Raw genomic sequence first — 19,439 nt, forward strand, 5'->3', positions numbered from 1 at the left:
ACTCTTCTCTAACATTTCTAAAATGCTACCTACCTGCGAGAGCTCAGCTCAAAGGGACCAATGGAGCAGGGAAATGCACTCAAAAGCCAGGAAAAGCAATAGTCAGAGCAAGGTACAAAAGAAATAAAGCTTCAGAATCAAGATGCACTAACCAGCTCACCGCTTACCTCATGAAAAGGAGATTCCAGGCAATCTCCTCCTCCTCCCTTCCTCCCCTTGCCCTCCCCCCCAGCCCACCCTATTCAAACCTCTTAAATTTAAGTGTGGAAAACTCTGTCGCATTTTGTTCAGCGTAGCGGCATTCAGAACGTTCCCCGTGGCAACCGGTAGTTTGTTCGTGAAGGACAGACAAACAAGATATGCTGTTCATCATCTCAGTTCTGTTTAGGCTCTGGGCTCTCAAATAAGACTTCTCTCAATAAACCCAACAACAGGAATTTGAGAGCAGAAACTAATTTAAGGATAACCAGGCTCCACGCATTTGCGATGCTGCAATTTAACAATTGTAGGGAAAGAACTTACTTGGCTAAACATTATAGCAGCGGTACCTACAGCAACTATCTGGTTTTCAGATATCGAATCCAAGACAGGTTTGGTCTCTGACACTGGGGTTTTAATCCCAACTTCCCTACTGCAGGCTGCTACAGGTACCAGAAGATGGGGCCGTTGCTTCTAGAGCGGCACAAAACGCCAGCAATGTACCTGGGGCATTACTCTGAACACTGCCCAGCTCAGACAAATGAGCAGAGTTTTCCCATAGAAAGTTACCTACGATAGAATACAAGCAATAATAGTGAGTTACTTTAAAAAAAAAAAAAAAAAAATTAAGATTAGGAGAAGTGAGCATTGCTCCCTTGCATTTATCATTTTAAATGAAGTGCTTTTTGGCTCCCCAAAGTTTCCCACCTCTCTTGATACTTCCTGAAATTAAGTTAACATGTCACAGAATAGAAACTTCCTCCCCTCAAAAGCAAGTTTTCACACAAACCTTAGACACCAAGATGATCGAGCTGGGACCTATCTGCCTTATACCCATTTCTTTTAGAGAAAATAAAATTTCCAATTTCCTCAACATGCAAGACAAAAAATAATAAATTTTCCAGTCAACTATATATATCTCTTAAAAAAAAAAGAAAAAAAAAGAGGACAGGTCAGTAATGCGGACTGGGGGCCATTTTTGATGGGCTCAAGGGATTTCAATGGTGAATTCTAAGTCTAACCTGCATGAGAGAGACATCACAATGGGAAAGAAGAGAAAGAAAAGGTTCCTTTAAATGCAAGAGGTCTACACTGGTCACCAGTGGGCGAGTGGTCTCATTTGCGTGAGGGGGGAGGGGGCGGGGGAGGGGGCGGATACTGGTAGGTGGCAGTCTGTCCCATATAGCCCATCACGTTAGTGGCAGGGGGCTGCGGAAACTGTTGTGACATGAGCGGCTGTGGCTGCTGGCCCGAGCGCCCCACCATCCCTGCATACTGCTGTTGGGTAGTGCTCTGTGAGGTTCTCCCAGCGGTGGCAGCTGTGGTGCTGGCACCATAGCCACTAGCACTGTACTCTGCAGTGCCATAGCCACTCGTGCCATAGGCAGCTGCTCCATAGCTCCCTTGAGTGTAACCATACTGGCTCTGTGCTGCCCCAAAAGCAGAATTTGGGCTCCCGTAGGCACTGCCATAGGTCTTGTTGGCTCCGTTGGCATAACTGTCACCACGCTCACGGTCTCTGAAGCCACCTGAGTCTCTCCGGCCCTCTTTCACTCCCCGGAGCCTCCTGTCACACTCTTCCTGGTACATCAGGTTAGGGTTGTTTACTGAACTGCTCGTTCGGTAACGAGAACGACCTCCTGGCGATGGATATATTAAGATTTAGTACCGTGAACAAGTCTTCAACAATGAACTCTGGTACAATTATGCCACCCTTTCTCCCCCTTCTACATCCACAGTTTTGCCCACAAGGAGCAAGTGTTTTTGCCTGACTATAACTTCCCTGCACAGCTGTGCATACGCCTCTTCATTTTGTTAAAGGTGTAAATACGAAGTTAAAAAAGGGTTCTTAATGCATGTGCTTGGAGACAAAGAAACAGAAGAAATTGAGGACTAACTTGGAAATATAATGAAACCTACTATTCCTTCAGGGAATGGGAGAAAATAGTCTCAATCCCTGAAGGTAAAGTCAGTGTATGCCTTTGCTGATTTCAATTTTGCATGTGCGTGCACACACATCATTGCCTGTGCTTAGGTAGGTAGGGCGAGGAATTAATTAATTCAAGCAAAAATAACTCTGTGAGGACCTTATCGGGGGGGGGGGGGGGGGGGATCTATAGCTAAGGTAAAACAGTGGACTACCTCTTTTTTGGACAGAAATACTATGTCTACATGACGTGTTGAGATCTCAGGTACAAAACAGCTTTACTACTAATCTACTGTTTGTTATCTTAGACTTACGCTTACTACTTCCCTACCCTCTTTCAATCTTCCCTCCCTCCAAATGGGGAACCTATTCCCTGTGTAGCCCTTTTCCCATGTGCCTTTACCTCCACCACCACCTCCTCCTCCTCTGTGGTCCACAAGCTGCATCAGTTTTGGATTGATGGCTTGATTGGCTTCTTCCAACACCTTGATAAGCTCCCTGGCTTGTTTCAGGTTTCCTGGCGTGAAGAACGTGTAGGCAGTACCTTTGTTGGTACTACGTGCGGTACGGCCAATACGGTGCACGTAATCTTCAGAGCTGTTCGGATAGTCGTAGTTTATCACAAATTTAACATCTTCCACATCTTGTGAAGTGCCCAGGTGCGAAGCACAGTGAAGGGGTGGGGTTGAGGAAAGGGGAGAAGAAGAGAGGACGTGCCAACGAAAGGTGGGGAGCACGAATGCAGGTGACAGTAATAAGAAAAAAAAAATACAAAGTTAGTAATTGCATGGAATAAATACAAGACAGACTCATCCCAAAAGAGTAGAAGACTCAAATTTAAGATAGTCAGGAACAAAGATCGGTGTCCTGAAAAACAGCGGTAATTTTAAAGCAGTTTTGCCCTGCACTCAAATTCATCCTCCCCGGAATGCATTTCTCTGTCTTCATGTGTCAAAGACACTGACGTTTGTGAATGAGCTAATCGAATTTCATACTTTTTTTTTTTCCTTTAAAAAACCCCGCAATCTGTAAAGTGAAAATGCCACCATCAGACAGAGCAAACTGGGGTGGAGGAAGGGCAGAACTGCCATGGTAAAGCTTTTACTCTGTTGGGAGAAGTCTAACAAATAATAACGGTAATGAGATCACTTACCTTCCACTTGGTAACATGAAATAAAAGGCAATCTTAAAAATATTTACTTTTACAGTCCTAGTAAAATACAGTTAACTACTTTCCCTAGCCTAAAGCTTAAACACTCCAATTACATTAGTACTATTCAGCCAACTCATTAAAAATTATCCAGACCTAGAATATCTTAATATCTTAGCTTTGTAGTTATCACCAGAATACATTGCACTAACATTTCACCGTGCTGTTTCGTCCAGTTCTGCCAAGCTTTTGCAATTTAGACAATCCTGAATTCCATTAGCAATTCCCTACTTCCAGTGTCAGATGGAAGCAGGAAACGAAATGATCAAAATTGCTCTGTATACAAAATAATATTAAAATTTAGGAGATCAGAACTGTATGCCTTTTGGAAAGTCAGATTTTGTAAACTTACGGGACAGAAACAAAGTAAATGTTAGTGTAACGCTTCAGTGAAAGCACCTCAAGTACCAAAAGCACCTATTTGCTATAGTATACAATACTTTAAAAAGCATGGTATTACAGTTAAGTGCCCTAACAGCTCATAAAAAAAAAAATTAAAAATCTGCATTTTAAGAAGAATATTCTGAAAATATCCAAGATAAAACACAGATTTTTGTGATTTCCTTTCCTTTTTTTTTTTTTGTTTTGTTTTAAAGAGAGAAACATTCTCTGTTTGTTACCAGACCGATGCACACTCCCTCCTCCTGTGGGAAACCGCTGCAGCCGATCCCGTCTCTTTGCCTTTTATTTTTGGCGGCCTCCTTTCGAAAACTCCGCCCTCTGACACGGGACCACTGGAGCGCGGGGAGCATGCATCAAGGGTCCATGGCAGCGAGAAGTCCCCACACACGCTCGCTCTGTGAACTGGCTTAGACGCTTCTCTGTAGCCCCATTTGGTTGTGAAGCGCCGGAGAACCTGGGTTCAGGTAAAAGTTTCAGGTCCTCCAACGCTTTTTGTCCCCTATTTGGGGTTCTTAGGGGCAATTGTCAAAAAAATGAAGATACAAAAATTACATCCAAAGGGTCAGACTGCATCTATTGCCCAGACTGTATCAATTTCAAAGGGGTTGTAGGAAAAATAAAAACAAGAGGGTTGTAGTGACAAGTGGGGGACTTTATGTCTGTTTCTTATTACAGCAAAGGGGGGGGCTCCTCAGTCTTTGCTGACTCCAAAGTCCTGAATCACACCAAAAAAAGGGAGTGAGAAGGCAGGTTTCACAGGGGGCTGCGCGAGTCTCCAGCTAGGGTCCTTGATGCAACAGGTTTTTTTTAAAAAGGGGAAAGTGAAGTAAAGAGAGGAGTACGTATGACAGATTGCATCTTCACAGCCAGGGTGTAACTAGTCTGACAAACTGCAGGCTACATGATCCTCAGTCAGTCCCGTTTTGCACATCCATCGGTAGCAAAGCGACTTGAATTACCACAGAGGTTACAAGGACGTGCTTTCCTGGCAGAAAGCACAGGGAATTGTAGCTACCAATGCAGACGGAACTGACTTGACTGGGGAGGAGGGGGAAGAATGGGAAGGCAGGAAGAGGAAAATGCACGGGTGTTTTCCAGACTAGAAAGTGGTCCGGGTAGAGCACGCAGCTCGCTGAAGAAAGACCAGAGCAAGTACAAGACTCGGCTCCTCCAGTCTAGCATGCTCCAAAGCGTTTGCGCACACTCGCAATCTTCCTGCGCTTTTAGAAGATAACGTAGCAGGATCAAGAATTGAAACTGTATATCATTTGACAGCTACCTGGGAAACACTCCCTTTGTCAGACCATCAGAATACCCTATGGCACAGACAGTCTCCGATTATTGATCGGGAGAGATATAAACTAGCAAACATGCTAGTCTAGAGAGCTGTTTAGACAATCAATGTGCCCCCCCCCTGCACTGAGAATGATCTGCAGCTGATATCAAAGCTTCTGTTAAAGAAAACAAAACAAAACAAATTCAATGCTTTTAGTTTAATAGACTGAACAAAAAAATAAAGTAAAAAAAAAAAAAAAAAATCAGTGCAGAGAGAGGACCTCGCTCCAGGGAATTATCACAAAGAAGTCATTACGGGACTCAGAACTTACCTGAAGAAGCTTTTTTGAAACCAATGTTCCATTAGGAAGAGGGAAAGCCCTGGTGACTCAGCCAAAAGGCGCGCGCCCCTGTTTTATGTTATTTAGGTAGAAGCCTTCACTTTCCAGGATCTTGGAGGAAGTCGTCCAGAAGTTTGCCAGTTAAGTGACTTATTTTAAGAAGCAGCAAACTCAGGGCCCCAAAATAAGCAGAGATGTTGTTCAGTAACAAGAAACAGACTCTGGTACCTTTCCCCCTTAGCTCAGGTGAAGTGGAGGATGGGAGGTGGGGAGACTGTTTTCTGAAGTGTTATCCAATTGAGTAGTTTTGGGGGGAGTGTTTTTTTGAGGGGGGTGAGGCTGTTTTAAATGTCTAGGCAAGATGCACAAAGAAGCTACCAGCACATAGCAAGCCTGTTTAAAAAATGCTGCTAGAGAAAGCAGCTCTCTTTCATACAAACTGGTTTCAGGCCTCAGTCCCTTCTCCCAACAGGCCCAAGTTCTAACTGCACAGGTCCAGACATGACCCTAGAGGGCAGAGACTGAAGTCCATATAATCACCTCTCTGAGGAAGTGTTGGACGTTTTTTGAGGGGGGAGGGGAAGGAGGGGTGAAGGTTGTGTGAACAAAGGCTGCCAAGTCTAGTAATGGTCTGCCTGTATTACAGTGACCATATGATGCACAGCACAGCCACCCTTTCAGCATATGAAAAAAGAGAGCTCAGATAACTGAGATTTTTAACAGCTAGAAATTATTCTGAGCTCATTTGCAATGACTTGCAGTAATTTTGTCTACAATTTACTACAATGAGACATCGACCCCCAAGTAGTTTATCTTCTACCAAACTCAGGGAGGGGGCAACACTCAATGTCCATTATTAAAGTCTGAGCACTTCAGAAGTCATCCTCCTCTTCTAGCGTGGACAAGTGTATAAGGACTGTGCTTAGCACGCAAAGCGTTTCGCAACACAAATACGCTTATTAAAAAAGAGGGCACAACTGATGCATCCAGACAGATCATTGTCATACCACCAGAATAGAGCTGCTGTGCAATTTTGAATCAATTACACATTTGGGTAACGTGACATTAAAGGCCATACATAATCTCAGTGGTCCTACCTAGAAGGAACACAGAGGAGGGAAGGTTACATGTCAAGACCAAAGATCTGGAGCAGTGCTTTCTCAGATGTGAATACATCTGTGGGGTAAACATGCGTGTACACTGGGGTTGGTATGTTCAAATCTGTGGCGTCTCATACGGGGAGAATATTAGCTATTTGCTGTTGAAATGCTCTCCCACAACTTCCTACTTGAACTTTATCTGACACGCTCTGAACTGAGAGCAATCCATCCCTATCATCCAGCAGCAAAAGCTGGATTTGGGGAAGAAGTGAGTGTGGTGGAAGGGTTGGGTTGCATAATTGGACGTCTCTTCTCCCTCTTGGCGATCGATTGGTCATGCCTAGGCCTTGCTGCAGACCAAAGCCTGTTCATTAGGAGCAGGAAGAGACTTTGAATATGAAAGAAAAAAAAAAGATTAATGTTAAAAAACGTATTTCACATGTGGGGGAAAATCACGCTTTGATTTTTTTTTTTTTTAAAAAGAAAACATATTTCAGTCCAAAGAAGAAAAATATGCAGCAGTAGGCAAGAGTGGTCTATGTGTACAAACCTAGCCCACGAGATGCAACGTCGGTAGCAATGAGGATAGGAGCCTTTCCAGAACGAAACTCTGTAAAACAAAGCATGCTATGAAGTAAGATTTTTCAAAAAGATAAAGTTACCCGAACTCTATTTACACTAAATGCTCATTTTCCAGAATCTACGTAAGATGGGTCAATTTCAGAAACCCCAGCAAGTCAGGATATAACGTGCCAACTGTTTTTTAAAATCCAGCTCCCTGGGTTAAGCAATCTTCCCACTGTGATTTTGTCAAAAAAAAAAAAGGGGGGGGGGGGGGAAGGGAAGGGCAAATACAAGTACTGAAAGGCAAAAGAAGTTCTTTTGAAATGCATCTATTGGGTATAGAGACAAAAAAAGAAGACCAGAGAAAAGCATATCTCAGTAAATTACGAATTACGTACAGCAGCCCGAGTTATGCTCCCCTCAGTGATGGACTCACCATTAAGCACCCAATCTCTTTCTGGCTGACTCTTGTCTCCGTGGATACACATAGCTGGCCAACTGCCAAACAGAGATGCACATTAGTATACACAGGAAGTACATACATTAAAGGCAACAGGAAGTTTTATTGGCATTTTGGTAAAAAGGCAAAAACAAAAGACTTGAGAAATATTTTATTCCCTGTCCTCCTCTGGCCTGTATCTACCTAGCACATATACTGGTTTGTTTCTTGCGTGTTAAACCCACTACCTACATAAACAACCATCTAAGCCAAATCACATTTGCTATACTGATACAGTCCCAATCAGCGTATCGGTATTCTGATACACTAAAAGCTGCCCAGCTCACAAATACTCTTTCTCGCACTAATGCTTTGATGGACTGGAACCTTCTGGGAAACTAAGACTGAATTCAGCCAAGAAAAGAATGGACAAGTTCCCAACAATAGCATCATGAACACTTAAACCTTACTGCTTTTGATTACGATTTCTGTTTCCCACTAGAAACAAGGGGAGGGAGGGGGGAAGCTAATCACCCATCTCTGCGCATCCTTCGAGTGAGATCATCACATCGCCTCTTTGTCTCCACAAAGATGATAGTCTTGTTTTCCTTCTCTGCCATGATTTCTTCCATCAGTTGTATCAGTCTAAATAGACACGAGAGCAAAGATGTATATCCACATATACAAGACTACAGGCACACTCTCCGCTTAACATTGACAACATACACAACATGCATCCACATAAATAAGCCAGTATCACATACACAGAATTTAGGTCTGTTGTACAACGGTATGGTTAAAACATACACAATAGACTAGTTAACTACAGGACTGACTTATTTTGTAACACTCAAAGGTTATATAAATACTACAAGTAACTTCACTATTCAGAATTCATATTTGGCTTTCAAGGCAATGTAGATTTTTAAGTATCACCAAAAAAACTGAAATGGTAGGAAAATCAGCTTACTTATGGTCTTTCTCGCTTTCCATGCACACATCCACTATCTGCAGGATATTGTGGTTGGCACTCAGCTCCAAGTTCCCCACATTGATCTGAACATAGTCCTGCAGGAAGTCCTCAGCAAGCTGGCGCACTTCTTTTGGCCAGGTGGCACTCCACATCAGAGTCTGTCTGTCAGGCTAAGAAAAAGGGAAAATGGATTTATTTAAGGTATCGGACTTTGAATGGGAAACCAAAGGAGGCTGTCCTTTTACAAGGTTCACGCACCCTTATCTGGTCAACAATTTTACGAATTTGGGGTTCAAATCCCATGTCCAACATTCTGTCTGCTTCATCCAGCACCAGGTACGTACACCGACGAAGGTTGGTCTTTCCTGCCTCAAGGAAATCAATCAAGCGACCTGGTGTAGCAATGCAGATCTCCACACCTTCAAAACAGAATGAGGAATAAGAGTAAGGCTCTTCATTTGAATGTCAATTGGTATTTTTAGTCAGAATGAATCACCTTCCAGAGCAAAATTGTTTAAAAAAAAAAAAAAGCACCACCCTCATTCGTACCCAAGATTGAGTCATTTCAGTAGAAGCCCTAGTTTCTTTTAGTATTTTTTTCCATTCTGAAATTACCACTACAGTGCCATTAGAATAATAAATGCAGTATAGAAGCTAAAAGCTTACTGTCAGAACACACCAGGGAAGAGCTGTCCAAGAATCAGAAGTAAAATAAGCTTCTACTCAAGCCTGACCCACCTTCATCCAGAATTAGACAGTCTAAAGAGCTCTCTAGAAAAATAAGAGCGAACTCCAGCTGAACTCCCCATGTTAAGCAAACATGAAGTGCTCCCTCTTGCTATGCAGGTCAAATTATTTCCACTTTTTTTTTTTTAATATAAAGCCAAAGCATGGGCTTTAATAATGAGTAATTATGCACCAATAGTGACAGACAACCATCCTGCCCATATGTGTTAGCAAAAAAACAGAATTAAAATATTCATTAACTGGTATCAGGTATGGCAATTTATACATTCCTTAAAAGGAGAGACTGGTTTCCACTGATTCCCAAATCTTACAGGCGAGTATTTCAGTGTCACTGAAATGTCCACAGGAGGTAAGTTTAGGTAAGCAGTGAGGTGAAAAAGAGCAAAACCCCAACAGCTTTCTTGATACTGCACTTACAGATGCAGAGTATTTTGTGGCAAATGGGATCTTTCTGTCTGTGTCAACCTGGACTCATCAGAGCTGTCAGTGCTGGGCATAGTTCTAGTTCCTATAAAGCTCATGCAAGAATTAGACTTCTAATGGAGTCATTAGTCTGCCAGGGAGACTCAAGAAACTGCAATCTTTGTTGTCAATGATGTACTCCTTCAAAGTAAATTCACTAAATACCCAAAAATCACAACTGAGAAAAAAGAAAATGTCTTCTGGACTCTTATCTATTCAACAATCTTTGCTGCAGAAAATACTAAGCAGTCATCCAAAGACAGTAACACCTGAAAGGACTGAAAGCACTAAACCTGCCCACATGCTCTAACCAAACAGTTTTCTTCATAAGGAGGAGAACACCTATTTCACAGCACTCCAGAAAGGCGTGCCAAAACCCACCAAGCTGATCCTCCCAAGGTCTCTTCATGTAACCTCTGACTTTTCCATTGAAGATGCCACTTTTAAATTGGAATGCACTACTATTTTCTTGAACAGAGCCATCCCACAGCCTTCTACCACGCACACCTTTATCCCATTACTGCAGTGGTAAGTAAAGTTTTTTGATTTCTTGAGTGAATCTGTACATATAAGCTTACCTTGATAATACTTCTTACATCTTTTCACATCATTCTATTACATTTTTTTAATCTAGTGAAGATGAAAGCCATCAGCACATTCCTGCATTTGAAATTGTATGTAACTAGCCTTTGATATGAAGGTTAGGTCACTTGAGCACTACTGTGTTACAGTGGTTCCTGTAGAACCATGGTTCCTCATCATTCCCAAGTCCAGCTCTTTGCTATGTATGGAAAGGCAGTTACAGAACGTTATGGGGTTCGTGAACAGAAATGGAGCTTAGTACTTAAGAACAATAAAAAAAAAAAAAACCAAAACCTATTGTCTAAAGAAGTTTCTATACATTCAGAGATTAAGTTTGATTATTTGAACAAGCCTGGGCAGAAAACTTGCAATCTGGCTTAAGAAAAATCATTCCTTAAACTTGCTGCTACTGCATTTCCTCAAAATAACCTGTTCTCTTTCTGGTGAGTTTCCTTTCCCCCTTCCTATGTCCTGATGATCTTCACAACTGGAAAGTTCAAAGAGAAAATGGAAAGGAAATCTAATATCCAAATAAGTCGCTATACAACAAAGAAGAGAAATACTACATGCACTATCATTGTAACTGGAGAAAGAGATAGCCACTCATTCATGCATACCCCCTTCCAAACAGGTTTTAAGAAGAACGTTTTATTTTTACAGACATTTTACAATACCACCTCCTCCAGAAACTGCAAACGTCCGTTTTAAAATTACCTCTTTCTAGATCTCTGATTTGGGGACCTTTGGGTGCTCCTCCATAGATGCAGGTACTCTTCAGTCTTGAACATTTGCCATAATCATCAGCCACCTGCTGCACTTGCTGAGCCAACTCTCTAGTAGGTGCTAGAACCAGGCACTGCAAAAGGAATCGATTCAGGCTAGCCAAGCTGCACACACATCTCTAACTTAAGGGCTCTGCGCAGATACCATAAGCAAAGTTGGACCATCTACTCTTTATTAGCTACAACATTTAAATATCTTTAGACTATGTCAGCAATTGCACAGAATTTCAATTGAGTGGGATGTTCACATTGTGATAATAAACATTTCTCTGTTTACTATTCTGATATATCAATTAAACAAAGTACACATCTCATTAACAATGCCATGCCATACACGCAAAAAGGAAGAGAATTGAAAATCACTTACAATTGGGCCATCCCCTCTCTCCAAATATGGCTGGTGGTTGATGTGAACAATCGCAGGCAGCAAGTACTGTAACAGAAGAACTTTAAGTCAAGACACAGCACTTCAACATTCAGTGCCGATGATCGCCTGCCATGAGAAGTGGATCACGGCAAGAGCCCACCTAGCCTAACATCCCTTCAAGAAGCCAACACCTGATGTGAGAGACAGCAAGAAACCTTGGCTATATAAAAATCAGGATTCTGCAAAATAAGATACTTGTTATCCAACAGAACGTTAAGATTTTCAGAGCTGCTGACCAACCATACCTTCTTTGACATGAATGCAAAATATAGTTGCTCAGCATCTCTAAAAGGAGGGCTCATTTAAATTTCGAGTCTAAGTTAGCAGAATCGAGCAATCTTGGCTCTAACCAATGCTCTTCATAAAGGAGAAAATTCCTTCTTAACCACTGCAGATAAAATTAAAGTACACCTTGAAGACTCAACCTTAATTTTAACTTGCGTAGTTAATAGAACAAATATGCTAAAGAGCACATACTGTTTTTTAAACCACAATGTACGCATAGACCAAAGAGAAGTGACTAAGCATCCAGAAAGAAAGACACGCAAAATACATGCCTGTGAATAAGACAGGCTAATTGAGTTGAGACTTAAGTCTCACCCATGATGCAATAAAGCAAGCTTTAAAAACATGTGATCATCTCACTTTATGCTTGTAGTACTGACAAGCCCCCAAACTACTAACACGTAGCCAAGGATAATTTCTGCAATGCAACTAGGAAAACTAGCCAAATAAATAAAAGGGAAGAATACGTACTGCTAGTGTCTTTCCAGAGCCAGTCTGTGCAATGCCCACCATATCACGACCACTGAGGGCTAGTGGAAAGCCTTGGCACTGAATTGGAGTGGGTTCCGTGAAGTTCTGGTCCATCAAGGCATCCATCACATACTCTAAGAATTTAAGAAGAGAAAAAATTTCTTAAAGGATAACTGAGGCTTCAGAAGACCTTTTAGAAAACAGAACAGGCCTAAACAATTATTGTTTTTGAGTAATCCTCATTATCTTCAATAATGGCAAAATACTTACGTGGAAAGCTACACTGGTGGAAAGCAAACACAGGCTTGGGGCAGCCCTCCATTCCTCGAATGGTTATCTCTTTCTTTCTTCGCAATTCTTCAACTTCATACTATTTATGTGGAAAAAAAACACACAAAGACAAACGTCAGCACGGACTTAAAGCGCACGTTTCTAACTATTAACTCACTTCACACCTCTGGATAACAGCTTCATTAGAGAACTGAGTTGAAACAGAGATCTAAAAAGGACTGCTTTCCTAAGGATTTTATCTTGAGATTGAGCCGTCGCATAGCTTCCACAATATTCAGAGGTACGAGCTCTCTATGTAGTCTAGAAGGACTAATGTCTCTCCTTCCAACCAGCCCTTTTTAATGAAAAGTGTATTAATATAGTATTTTTAAGAGTTTTACTCTTCTTTCAGAGGCCAGAAATGATCAACAGCTTCAAGAGTGATTAGAAACAGAGGATCAGATAAGAAACACGTTTTATGTGGCAGTGCTAAGAACTAAACAAAATAAATAGGCCCCAATATACTACGAACAAGCAGAAGGCAGGGCAGTCAGGGCCCCTCCTTCAATTAACACATTCCAGAGGTGGTTAAATACAGAGCTCTTGCTGGACAACTTGCAACTCAGAAATGTTGCTTGGAATCTTTTCAGAATGAGAACTTTTTTTTCTGCATGAAAGAAGCCCAAGCAACGTCACAGTGATACCCTAAGATCTCGCAATTTTTTTTAATAATGGAACTTCTTAAAACATTTCTGAAATTTTTATCTACATAAGCATAATTTTAGGATTAGAAAAAGCGTTTTATCTTTGTCTAGATTATCCTGCAAGTCCAACCGCACTTTGCAACATGCTTCCACAATTCATGACCTTATTCTAATGCTCATTAAAAATCAATAGAAAGATACACGTCAATACCAAACATGCACTTTATCTCAAGCAATAAATTTACTATTTGTGAGAATCTCTTGAGCTTGAATGAAAAGGTAAAAAAAGAAAACGACTTCTGGGAAAAACATGAAAATCCTTTTTGTTGGCTAAGGCAAAGGCAGCTACAGCAGCTAATGCTAACTGTGATTCAGTAGTTCAAGTTGTTGCCTCTTTAAAAAGCCAGTGCCTCCTTCAATTCATTTATGCCATGTAAGTATCTGATGAATATTTCACATAAAGATTGGTAAGTCTATGTAATGGGATAAGAACATTTTGTTTGTTTGTTTCCTCATGTTAAGAATGAAATCTCTTAATTTCTAAATATAAATAGACATTAAAGAGGGGAAAAAATACTCTAGACTCAAGTGGGGTAGGAAGGGGAGATTACTGTATCTACAGAGTAAATACAGAGTACTGGGTCCAGTTTTGAGCCCCCAATATAAGAAGGACATGGTTTTAACAGGGCATGTCCAATTATGGGGGGAAAGCTGGAGGCTGGAATACAGGCGGTACAAAGAAAGACTGGGAGTGCTGGATTTGTTTAGCTTAGGAAAGAGAGGACTGACAGGGGAATGTGACTGCTACTATTAACTACCCAATGGGTCGCTATGGAGAAGATGCTGCAAATAATTATTAGGGGGGAAAAATACCGTGAGAGACATTAAACCCTGGGACAGCCACCCAGACAGGATATAAACTCTCCCCATCCCTGGGGATATTCAAACCCAAAAGGACAAGGCGCTAAGCAACCTGCTCTAGTTTTGTAGTTAGCCGTGCTCTGAGCAGAGGATTCAACTAGATATCTCCCATGGCCTCTTTCAGCCTGAACTATTATTACAATAAAATATTCTTTCAAATGTTTCTCATCTATTTCTGCCACTCTTAGTTCATTATTTTAGGTTCTTTTGGGGCCTCCCCAGTACTGCAACTCTCAAGCCCTCTCAGTCTTATCTACAGTGACGAATAGCTAGCCCAGACAAGCGTGATGATGATGAATTACAAATGATCAAATGTAAAATATCTCATATAAAACCAGCTAAAAGCAGAAGCAGCACCTTTGCTAATGTTAAATATTGCAAGCAACTAGAACCAGTATCCTGCAGAGTACACACATACCAAACAAGCTTAATGAAAAGACAGTTCTATTACACACTGTCCCAGACTTCCTAGGACAAGTTTTTCCACCTGTGACATTTTCTGTTGTAGGCAAAATGGAACAGACAGGATCTGAAAACTTACCGGAGTAAGCCTGGCCACTTCCGGATGTTCCACGTAAAAATTCTTCTCAAACTTGGGCAGTTCATTTAAATCCCATTTTTTCTTACGTAAACGTTCCCCCGGATTACCAAATTTCTTTGGAGGAAGAGGACCTCCACGACTTGCTCCAAACCTGGAAATGTCAATGTTCGTTATAAACAAGAGTATTTAATGACCCTGAAATGTGCAGATTTCTTAAGCGTTCTCTTTTACTCCCCAAGTTGACACACGAGCACAATATTCTAGCAAAAGTCACTCCTCCTCTCCCTCCCCCAATCACTGTGATGGCATATAACTTCTTGAAATAACATAAACCTGCTCTAAGTCAGTTCTAAACTCAAAACCATCCTGAAGTTTCCTTCCAGTACAGCCATTTGTAAGTCAGTGCCTTAAAGCGCCTGTCTCTAGGTTTCTACCTCAAGGTTCCCTCCCTCTGGACAAAGCTGGGGGTACAGCTATAGCACTTATCTTTTCTTGAAACTGACAGTACACTTAAAAGGTGGTTAGATGAAAGGTATGAGAAAAATCTCTAATCACAAGTTCCTTGTATCTCTCTCAACGTTAGTTTTACACAAAACCAGCTACTTCACTGTCTCCCCCCTCTATGCCTTCTCTTCTTTCTTATCAAGTAGTATGCCTCAAATAAAAAACAAGAGTGAAGACCAGAAAGTAAACAAGTCCAGCCAAGCCTGCAAGTCCATCTGTAATTCTGGAACCAAAGGAAAAAAAAAAAAAAAAAAAAGAAAAAATTAAACCAGAGTCTAACAGGGTGAAAAGGGGGGGGGGGGGGGGGGGAATCTTATCCTCTCTCAAATGCTTTTGATGAAGACTCAAGAGAGTAAGAATTTAATGTTTATTCTGCTAAAAAATTCCTAACTAGCAGAACTACTCAGAAGTTACTGCTCTTTCTCTCTCTCATAAGTTTTCTTCACCCAGTTAATTTAATACACTTAAGAAGGTTAAGAACTAACTGTAATGACTAATTGATGCATTAGACAAAACATGAGCTTCTAGCAATAACCTGCAAGAGTAACTGAAAACTGAGTGGCATAAAATGATTATTTACTGTAAATATTATAAAGTATATATTTTAAAATGCCACAAAAAATAGTTCTGTCCTTAGTATCACACAAACACAGCAGAATGTAGTTTTCCAAATGCTATCAGGTCAAATTTTGTCCTAATTCAGATTTTGGTTAATAAAGCTACAGCTTTTTGCAAAACATGAATTCATGAGAAATGCCCCTTTAAAACAAGACTTTCACTTAGATAGCAAATCCGAAGTGTCTGCACCTTACCCAGGCAGTCCACTAGTAAATAAAAAACTGTTAATGAAACAAACCGAAAGCAACAAAAATCCCAAAGCAATCTTCTTGCACTAATAACTGGGGGCAGGGGGGGAAGTTGCTAAAAAATAAAGATGATCTGAAATCAATTTCTGAATTATCTTAAGTCCAAGACTATCTGTGCAGATATTAACTACATTCGTTCTTTAAATCACTTCCCAGTAAAAACAACAAATTATAGTCATTAAGAGACCAAAAAAACAGAACTCAAATCAACATATTAACAGGAAGAAAGGGTTACATTGTTGGAAAAGCTAAGTATGGTAGATATAATTTAACTTAAAACCTGCTAAGTAAGTTTTAAAATGTTTGCTTTGTTGCAACTGTTTCATTAAGCCTCTTCCCTCTCCTATAAATATCCCTTATTTTCTCATCAGTACATCTATCAGAACCCCCAAACAGCCTGCATAATCAGCAATTTTTGTCATACAAAAAGACTGAAATAGAACTTCAAAAATTAATTTAAGCATTAAATTTTCTTTCACAACAAAGTAAAAAAAAAATAGATTTTCATTTACAGGAACATTCACCTTTACTGAAGATGCCTGCTACTGATCATGCTAACCTGAGGTCAAAATGACAACTATTCCTGTACCCAAGGAGTTCTAACGAAACCCACAGTCTCACTGAAGTCAATTGGCGGTTCAAAGGGTCAATGAGTTTCCTTATGAAAGGAAACATACAGAAGAACTGACTGCAAGACTGGACACTGAAACAGCTGGGTACTATGAATATTTGCTCCACAGCTCTCCAGAGGCAAGAATCAATATATTTTACATAGAAGTCACATAGTTTCAGTTCTCTATTCTTATATACAATATGGCTGTACGCTGACCTGAAAGAAGCAAGGCCTGCAGCAGTCCTCCAACACCGCATCTGCTAAAGTTTATTCACTAAACTGGCAGTAACTGACACTTTACATTCCCATTACAAGTAAAACGAGATTCCAATTCCAGTTAAACTGATCTAAATCTAAGATTATTCCACTGATTTGCCAACAGTTCTCTTTTCAAGTGTAAATTCAGACTGACTCAAAATATTCTGCTCTAGTATTACTGGTGCCATCATTTCTGGGACAGAACCAACTGAATTTGTTACATTCCAGAGCAAAACAGGACAACTTTCCATTCCAAGAAGTCACCTACAACTCATTCCTGACAAGAGGAAAACAGAAGGCCTGTATTTCTTTAGCCTACGAAAGAATCAGCACTGAGAAGATGATAAACTTTCAAATGGTGCTTAACCAGCATGCTGGGTGGCCTAAAATTTTAGAGAGGTTACTTACGAAGTATGATGGTTGTTAGTAGTTGCAAATATTTTCACACCTTAAATAGACACATATAACAAACTGAATCCCAATGCATTAAAGCTTCCAGGATAATATACCAAGAAAACCATTTTCCATGCAAATGTCCAAAAACTTCACAAAGAACCACACAGGCACTCCTTTTACTTACGCAGAACGCCTGATCTAAAAGAGAAGTGTCCACCTATCATGAGAGTCTTTACACAAAATGAGATTACACAAATTTTAAGGCATGCCAAGTGTTGTGACAGTGCTTTGGACAGCGTTCTTTTAAATAACTGTATATAAGTCTGCATACTCAAACTCACTCACTAAACTCCAAAAACAGCTGGGGTCTGAACTATCTCGGACTTGCCAAAGCATTTACTCCAGTGTCCTTGTGTTAAACTGAGCTGGAAGCCTCATAGTGGAAAAACACTAGAACCCTCCTCTCTGTGAAAAAAAAGAAAGTATCTTTTAATTTCAGAGTGTGAAATGTGGGTGTAAGATAAAGCAAGGATACAACTATCTCTCTCTACAGACGATGAGAAACTAAATGTTAAAATGCACTGCAACATATAAACAAAATATTCCCGAACCTCCCAGCGGGGAGGCAAAACAAGAAGGAAAGAAAAAAAAGAGAAGACTCATTAACTGAGATCTAGTCTGCCATAATAAGAATAACAGAACCCACATGCTATGTTTATTGTTAATCCTTGAGCATGGAGGCCTGACTACTTGTGATCTAAAGGACAGAAAATGCTACACTCCTAAATTAGTTCTAACTTTCTCTTGAAGGCGGCCTGGGATGCACATTTTATTATTTTCAACCCTTAAAAAGAAAAAATCAAGTCTCAAAATAGATAACTGCCATCCTCAGAAGAATAAAAAAACACAAAAAACCCTGCAAAAACCCTTTTCAAAGCCAAGCTTCCTTTAAATAGCAGAATCAATAAAGAGTATCAAGCGCTAGGCCTCTGCAGTGCCACACAGACAACTCCTGTTTGACTGCTACGTAAGCTTGGTCATGCTCGTTAAGTGTGGTCCAGGGCCATGTTTACCGAGATCACCCTCCCGAGTATGCAAGTCCCCTGCACGGCAGCAGTTTTCAATCTCATTTCCTCTCACGATAAGCCCGGGAGTGCAACTGAGAAAGATCTTTCAGCAACTGCCATCTTTCTAGTAAGTCCAGAAGGAGCAATGACAACCAGAAGGGCAGACCGGCCAACCACCCTTGCCAGAGCCACCAACACCTTCGTGGCTTGGGGCGGGGGGGGGAGAAGTAGGGTAAAGAAGAAGAGGGCTGGCAGAAAATAAATGGGGGGGGGGGGGGGGGGGGGAGAGGCAGGCCTCAAAATTGCAAGCAAGGCACACATGGTTACACATGAACGATAGAAAAACTGAATAAATAAATAAAAACAACCCACCACCACCCCTTGCTGCTAAAACTGTACCGATAAAGTCCCCAGGTCACCTCCACACGAGCATTTTTTGGGAAAAAACCTCCCCCCGATACCGTCAAGCAGAACGCGTCCCCCTTGACCCCACGACTCCTCCCCGGCCCTCCTCCCACCGGGCCCCTAACGCGGGGCAGACGGCCCCCTCCGCCGCCCCCATGCCGCGCCAGCCCCCCCTCCCCAGCCCGGCCCGGCCTGCCCCCCCCCCCCCCCTTACCCGCCGCGGTCTCGGTCGCGGCCCCGGTCCCCGAAGCCCCTCATCGCACCCGGAGGGGTGGGAGAAAGGCAGCGGAATGCCGGCCGTGGGGACGGCGAGGGACTGGGGGTACGGGGAGACGGTCCAGCCAGGGGCGGCTGTGTCTCGGAGGAATCGCTTTGCGCCACCTCGCTTCTTTGGTGGGATACAAAAGGAGAAGACGTGGTCAGTGGGTCAGAGACCCGCTGGACGTCGGCGGAGGGAACGGCGGGGCTCTCGGTCGGCTCCAGGGCCCGTGAAGTGTGGAGACACCAGCGTCTTCTTCCTCCGGGCTCCCGGCACAAAATGGCTGCCGCCGCCCCAACCCGCTTCAGTTACGTTACGGGCGGCCCGCCGCTGCGCAAACTGCGGCCCTCCAAAATACCTACGCCTATTCCCGGAAGCCAACTACGCCCTAAACTCGCTTGGCGAAACCGTGCTCCGGGCGGCAGGCAGGGTACGCAAGGTGCGTAGCGT

At 41.9% G+C, this 19,439-nt stretch overlaps 1 protein-coding gene across 1 annotated transcript; it reads right to left on the reverse strand.

Moving 5' to 3' along the window:
• Positions 1-807: 807 nt before the first annotated feature.
• On the reverse strand, positions 808-19,285 carry DDX17 (DEAD-box helicase 17). The gene is made up of 13 exons (XM_082311204.1): positions 18,945-19,285; positions 14,622-14,772; positions 12,456-12,555; positions 12,186-12,319; positions 11,370-11,435; positions 10,935-11,076; positions 8,688-8,848; positions 8,427-8,599; positions 7,991-8,101; positions 7,454-7,515; positions 7,004-7,063; positions 2,529-2,768; positions 808-1,838 (listed from the first exon to the last, which is right to left on the reverse strand). Exons 1-13 carry the CDS (start codon positions 18,986-18,988, stop codon positions 1,315-1,317), a joined length of 1,968 nt encoding a protein of 655 aa, XP_082167330.1. The 5' UTR covers positions 18,989-19,285; the 3' UTR covers positions 808-1,314.
• Between the last annotated feature and the right edge of the window lie 154 nt (positions 19,286-19,439).

The sequence above is a fragment of the Platalea leucorodia genome, assembly GCF_965183815.1.
Source record: "Platalea leucorodia genome assembly, chromosome: 4".
Taxonomy (NCBI): Eukaryota; Metazoa; Chordata; class Aves; order Pelecaniformes; family Threskiornithidae; genus Platalea; species Platalea leucorodia.

What these genes read in the sequence shown, in the direction of transcription:
- DDX17 (XM_082311204.1), bottom strand. Translation starts at nt 18,988, where the DNA reads ATGAGGGGCTTCGGGGACCGGGGCCGCGACCGAGACCGCGGCGG. An exon ending in AAGTGGCCAGGCTTACTCCG is followed by an intron (nt 12,556 to 14,621) that starts GTAAGTTTTCAG and finishes CCACATAAATAG; the next exon opens with TATGAAGTTGAAGAATTGCG. An exon ending in AGAGAGGGGATGGCCCAATT is followed by an intron (nt 11,077 to 11,369) that starts GTAAGTGATTTT and finishes TTCCTTTTGCAG; the next exon opens with TGCCTGGTTCTAGCACCTAC.